The following is a 6,542-nucleotide window of genomic DNA, read 5'->3' on the forward strand; positions in this document are numbered from 1 at the left end:
AAAAGGAACGGACCAGAGAATCACATGTGAACACAAGGCTCCAAGCAAACCGACTCAGAGTGAATCTCGTTCAAACAATGCTTATAAAGGTTTTCTCATGCTATTGACAATTTTTGAGTAAATTTACTTTATAAGCACCGAGGAATTCTTTATTTAATACCACCATAACATAAAACTTCACATAACTGCTTCTCCAAACCATAATACAGAGCTTTATGACAACCCAGAAGTGGGAACCCAAAGAAGGCAAACACGATGCCTCAGCGATCAGGAAACATTTACAAAGTTCAACTGTTAAAACCAGTTCAACATTCCAGTAGTGAATCCAGTCTGGATGTCAGTATACACGGTATCCACGTTCTTCAGGGAGGTGAGAGGCCTTTCGACTCTTCTCCAGGTGCCTCCAGATGCTGGGCCTGTGGAACTTCTTTCAGAGGCGGGTTCTCCTCCAACGCAGTTTGGGATTCGACACCCATGGATTCAGATTTCTGGGAAACTTGACTACCTTCCTGTTGCTTAAAACACCAGATATAAGTACATCACTCAAATGTTATCAGTCAATGGGCTGAAAGTATTAATATATGACTAGGCACATTCTATCACTGAGTCAAAAATTTAGCATTACTATCTCAGGTCAAATTCAATTACACACAATAAACATGAAAACGCTCTACAGAATCACGATTTTAAAAGCCCTCACAATTCACTTGTTCCATGCAGCAATCCTTACCACAACATTCTAGTTTACTCAGTCTAACAGGATTTGATCCGGAACCATGGATGGAGAAAGAAAACCAAGCCTTCCTTTAACCTCCGACAATCAATCCTAGTAATAGCTGTGATAATAAAATACTCACAGTCCTCGCTTTTTCTACTCGTCTTAAAATGACACCTTCCGCCAACAAAGCCTTCCCTGCTTCCACAAATAACTTCTCTTCATCTGTTTCTCCAAGTTTCTGTAGCTCAATGTACTTCTCCACGAACCTAGAATTCCAAGCAGTCACATCTTTGGTCTGTATACTGAGAGCTGTCAAATCCTGCTGTTACACAGTACCAAGTATTCCCTTAAGAGATCTTCCCACAGGAACCTCTTTTTCCTCAAGTGGAATTCAACAAGCCTCCTCAAACTGACAACTAAACTCTAAATCAAGGGAAGGTAACCCAAGACTTGTAGACTGACTTACCGTTGGCAGGTAGACTTGAAGTTTGGGTTGAACAGATCAAAAGCTTTTGGACCAGATCCATAGGCTGAATAAAATTTCCTTGAAAATACAAAACAACACAATGTAAATCTCCAATTATAGATCGTGGCCAAGAATGGAGTAAAGAATAATTGCTGGACCCTGAGAAATTGAGGATAACATGACTTACAGACCCTGAGCCAAACAGCTTTGGTCTTCAATAAGCAATGTGTGTGTATGGTAAATGCATGAAATGTTACAGAAAGGTATCCAGAGAAAAGCAGCACTCCCCCTCACCCCGGTACCCCAATCTCCCAGTTCCCCTCCCTGTAAGCAACACTAACCAGTTTCCTGTGTATCCACCCAGGAATGTTCTATCAATATGAGCACACACATATCTATCATACCCTGTGCTCAGCCACACTGTTTAACCCCCAGGACAGTAAACACATCTCGCCTTTCTACTTAGTATTTCTCAGAGATCATGTCAACTCACTGCATGTAGACTGCTTTTAGTCCTTGGCTATTTCAGTGCTGCAGTGATTACCTTTATCTACATCTCTTGGTGTACTATGGAGTCACTTCATAAAAATGGATTACTGGGGCTTTCCTGGTGGCTCAGTGGTGAAGAACCCGCCTGCCAATGCAAGAGACACGGGCTGGATCCCTGGTCAGGAAACTCCCACATGCCACGGAGCCACTAAGTCCGTGCACAACCACTGAGCCTGAGCTCTAGAACCCAGGAGCTGCAACTACTGAGCCCACTTGCCACAAATGGCACCCCACTCCAGTATCCTTGCCTGGAGAATCCCACGGACAGAGGAGCCTGGTAGGCTACAGTCCACAGGGGCGCAAAGAGTCGGACACAACTGAGCGACTTCATCCACTCACTGAAGCCCGCACACCTTAGAGCCCATGCTTCCCCAGAGAAGCCACTGCACTGAGAAGCCTGGGCACCTCGAGGGTGCAGCCCCCACTCTCCGCAACTAGAGAAAAGCCTTCGGAGCAATGAAGACCCAGCACAGCCAAAAATAAATAAATTAAAAAATTAGTTTTTAAAAATAGTACTGTTGGGTCAAGATACCTTAATTTGTAATTTGACCTTCCAAACTGCCAACATGCTTTCCAAAGGGAGGAGCTGTATCCATTTATACCCAGACAAGGGTATCAATAGGCAGATAGGAGACTGCCTATTCCCCAAACCCTGACCAAATTGTATTTCCCAACTTTTTGATCTTTATCAGTCTGACAGGTCACATACTGTACTTCCCTGTAGTTTTACTTATCAGACTCAATATCTTTTCATGTTTAAAAGCAAAAAGGAATTCCCTTTTCTGTGACCTATCTATGTTCTTTGCCCATTTTTTCCTTTTAGTTTTTTATAGACTTACAAGCAAACTTGACAGCAACATAAACAGGAAACTAGCCCTTTGTCATACACGTTGCCAAAGTTCTTCCCAGTATGTCAGCTGATTTTTCATTTTGCTTACGGTAGTTTTTATGTGCAGAAAAGTTTAATGCTTTCATTTATGGCTTCTAGATTTGGTGGGGTTTTTTTTAACTTAAGTGTTTATTTAAATAGTTATTTGGCTATGCCAGGAATTAGTTATGGCACAAGAATCTTTAGTTACAGCATGTGAACTCTCAGTTGCGACAGGTGGGACCTAGTTCCCTGACTAGGGATTGAACCTGGTCCCCTGTATCGAGAACAAAGAGTCTTAGCCACTGAACCATCAGGAAAGCCCTGGCTTCTGGGTTTTCATGTCACATGTAGGCAGGCTTTTATCAATATCACTGGGATTATTTTTCAATTATCCCAGGTTTTCTTCTATTACTTTCATGATTTCGCTTTTTCCATTAAGGTTTTGGCTTCCTAGATGGCTCAGTGGTAAAGCATCCACCTGCCAGTGCTGGAGACAAAGGAGACTCAGGTTCTATCCCTGGGTCAGGAAAATCCCCTGGAGGAGGACATGGCAACCCACTTCAGTATTCTTGCCTGGAGAATCCCACGGACAGAGGAGCCTGGCGGGCTACTGTCCATGGGATCGCAGAGTCAGACGCAACTGGGCAAGCACACATTCCCTTTGATACACCTGAAATTTATTTTGTTGTAAGTCCTTAAAATATCAAAAACAGCAAAACAAACCAAAAAAGCCAAAAAGGATAAAGGTTCAAAAAACTATTTAAGTCCACAGTGTTATAATCTGGGCATTACGAGTAACAAAAGAGAACGCAGTAAAATATTCCATTCTTCAATGACCACCACCCAGTTCCACTGCCACGTACACAGCAGAAGCACAAACGATGTTAACATACAAATAACCCTGAGAGCATCCCGACCAAGTGAATGGAATGGGCCTGAGCAGAAAGTACTGGAAAAACATTTAATGTCCTAAAGATCTCTGAAAATTTCCAAATAGAGCCAGAACATACTTGTTCTCCTACCTCAGAGGTGTGTTGGGCAAGGGGGGCAGTATGGTGTTCCTCGAGTGAAAGGTGGGTGCCTGGACCTCAATAAAGAATATGATGACTTTCTAAGTTTTTTTCTTATTCAGGAATTGGGGCAAGAATAAGGGATATGTATTCATTTCAATTAGACACAGTCTCTGATCCTAACATTCCAGATGTTAAAAACTGACATCAGTATTTAAGGGAAAGAGATTTGTCCTGTGAATTCCCAGTCAAGTTGACCTCCTTGAGCCTCACAGTTCTCATGACTAAAACGGAGAGGATACCTATCTTGCAGGGTTAGAGTAAGACCTAAATGAAGTAATGTTTGTTAGGGACTTAACACAGTGCCAGCGACCAAACAGATGCCCAGAAACAGGTAACTAGAACTGCGATGGCTGGCCAGCTGCTGGGCACCAGGTTCTACTCCGAACTTCTGCTTCTCTGTCCTGGGGGAGGGGCACTGATTCCCTAATCCGGCCAGATGGACAAGACCACCTACACAGGGCAAGCCCTTACTCAATTCCTATTTAAGTGGCCAGTCTGCTGGCTAAACCTTTCCTTCTGAAGTTGGGCCGCCTCTGGCCCACCGCATGGGCTCCACACTCACGCTCTAATCTGATCCTCGTGGTAAAAGATGTCCTGGGTAGGAGATTTAGCTTTGCCATATCGCAAGCGAGGCCTTCGGAAGACTGGCTCCCGCAGTGGAGGGAAGGCGTTATATATGTCAAACCAAAGGGGTTTCTCCTTCAGCACCCCAGCCCGAATCAGGTCTCGCGTCCTGAAGGAAGGGTAAAGAACAAAGGTCAGTAAGTGACAACAGCCTGTCTGAGCCCCTGATGCAGCCTGAGACACTGGCAGGGTCGCGGAGTCCAGAAGACAACCGGAAGGAGGGCAGGTAGGGGGTCCTCTACCCGCTAAATGGTAGAATGTTTCCAAGCTCCAAACCAACCGAACAGTGCTCAGGGTTAATCCACCTTCTCATGTGCGTTCCACTCCTCTCGCCTCACCCACGTCCCATCAAGGAAAATGCAAAGACTGTTCTGGCCAGGCCCAACAGCCCCATCCTCCCTTACTTCTCCCAGAGACCTACACTTGGAGCTCGGCTGGTAAAGAATCCGCCTGCAATGCAGGAGACCCCGGTTCAATTCGTGGGTCGGGAACATCCCCTAGAGAAGGGATAGGCTACTCATTCCAGTATTCTTGGGTTTCCCTGGTGGTTCCGATGGTAAAGAATCGCCTGCAATGCGGGAGACCCAGGTTTGATCCCTGGGTTGGGAAGACCCCCTGCAGAAGGGAAAGGCTACGCAACGCACTCCAGTATTCTGGCCTGGAGAATTCCATGGACTGTGTAGTCCAAGGGGTCGCAGAGTCGGACACGACTGAGCGACTTTCACTTCATTTTCCACTTGGAGAGCGGAAAGGTGCGATCTTGAACGTGCGAGCTAAGAAATTCGAGGGGTGACGCAGCCAAGCACAATTTTTCAGAAGCAGGACAAAGCACGAGAGGGGCCTGGCCAGGATCAGACCCACCCAAGAAAGGGCGTAAAAGGGGGAGACGCCCTCGCGCCGTCGGCACACCCCCGGCTCCGAGCACGCACCGCGTGAAAACGCTCCCCACGGTTTCCAGCCTACTCCCCGCCATGCCCGGGGCCTTGGATCCCGCGCTGTCCCTGTACCGGAACCGGAAGCGCCTGCGGCAGGTAAAGTGGGAGAAAGTCGCGGGCCGAGCCACCGATCGCAGTGCCCGGGTTGCGGCTTCAACGGGAGGGCGGGGCCAGGCAGAAGCAAAGGATGGCCGAATCTCCGCACCCTCGGCTACTCGCCAGGCTCAGACAGGAGCACTCGATAGCCGAGCCGCCAGGGCGGGAGAGAGCCACAGCCGGGCAAAAGCAATACATGACCGATCCAGGGGAGGGGTTAATTGTCGCTTTACCCTTTCTGGCCACCGCTGCCTTCAAGGAACGAGGGAAGATGATGGGGAGGGAGTAGGGAGAGGCAGCCTAGGTCCTGAGGGAGCCAACAAGGCCAGGAATTCATAAGGCAGAGATCAGAGATCACCAGCTCTAGGCTCCGTCTGCGACTCATTTTGGTTGGAGTCACATGTGGTGACCCAAGGACGGAAGAGCAGATAACCAAGGAGGGTCTTGGAACGCAGGAACGGAAAAACCAGACCCTCATCGTCCTCCCCTCGCCCACGGTGTAACTATTAATGGAACAGTATAACCTGTCTCGCCTCCTGCCCCGTAGGGGGGAGGCATTTGCCCTACTCTTTCCCCCATCCAGTATAGGAGCCTCATCCAATCAGCAAATGACCCGCAAGACCCCTATCGCACTCCTTGTACCCTGGCTATAAAAGTGGACTAAGGACCCCCCTGAACTGAACTGAAGGACCCCCCTCCCCATTCAAGGTCGGTTCTCCCTTGAATTGGCTCGCCGTTCTAACAGCATCTCCCACTCTAATAAGCTTTATTCTTCTTTCATTCTGTCTAATGTCTGGAAATTCTTTTCCAACCCGCGCCACGATATCACGGTCTACGCAGAAGGAAACCGAGCCCCGTGGAGGGACGTCACCAGACCAGGGTCACTCTGGAGCCCAAGCCTCCTTCCTGCATCTCCTGCCCTTAAGCGCTCCCCACTAAACCCTTTGGCCCTGAAGCGCCACCTGCATCCGGTCGCTGCAGACAGCTAGTGTCTTCTCCCCCTGGAGGCGTCGCTAGCTAGCTGCTCCTTGGAGCTTGAAAAGTGAAAGTGTCCGGAACAAACAAATTCCGAGAAGGAAACTCAAAAATCTGGGGGAAATACACTCTCAGGATAACCTTTTAGCCCAATAATCATACTTTGCGTAAAGTATCCTGTAGAAATTAAAGCACAGTTTCACAAGGATATTTGTGCAAGGACCGTCGCTGCAGC

General features: G+C 47.7%; 1 protein-coding gene across 1 annotated transcript; it reads right to left on the minus strand.

Moving 5' to 3' along the window:
- Nucleotides 1-122: 122 nt before the first annotated feature.
- Nucleotides 123-5,306, minus strand: MRPS23 (mitochondrial ribosomal protein S23). The gene is made up of 5 exons (XM_004012388.5): nt 5,231-5,306; nt 4,240-4,410; nt 1,185-1,262; nt 858-984; nt 123-515 (listed from the first exon to the last, which is right to left on the minus strand). The coding sequence occupies exons 1-5, from the start codon at nt 5,272-5,274 to the stop codon at nt 363-365; spliced, it is 573 nt and encodes a 190-aa protein (XP_004012437.1). The 5' UTR covers nt 5,275-5,306; the 3' UTR covers nt 123-362.
- Between the last annotated feature and the right edge of the window lie 1,236 nt (nt 5,307-6,542).

The sequence above is a fragment of the Ovis aries genome, chromosome 11, assembly GCF_016772045.2.
Source record: "Ovis aries strain OAR_USU_Benz2616 breed Rambouillet chromosome 11, ARS-UI_Ramb_v3.0, whole genome shotgun sequence".
Classification (NCBI taxonomy): domain Eukaryota; kingdom Metazoa; phylum Chordata; class Mammalia; order Artiodactyla; family Bovidae; genus Ovis; species Ovis aries.

Excerpts from the sequence above, each read along its gene's own strand:
- MRPS23 (XM_004012388.5), bottom strand. The coding sequence starts at position 5,274 with ATGGCGGGGAGTAGGCTGGAAACCGTGGGGAGCGTTTTCACGCG. Across the intron at positions 1,263-4,239 it reads CACGAGGATCAGATTAGAGC|GAAATTTTATTCAGCCTATG; the intron begins GTGAGTGTGGAG and ends TGTATTTTCAAG. Across the intron at positions 516-857 it reads GAGTAGAAAAAGCGAGGACT|CAACAGGAAGGTAGTCAAGT; the intron begins GTGAGTATTTTA and ends TGGTGTTTTAAG.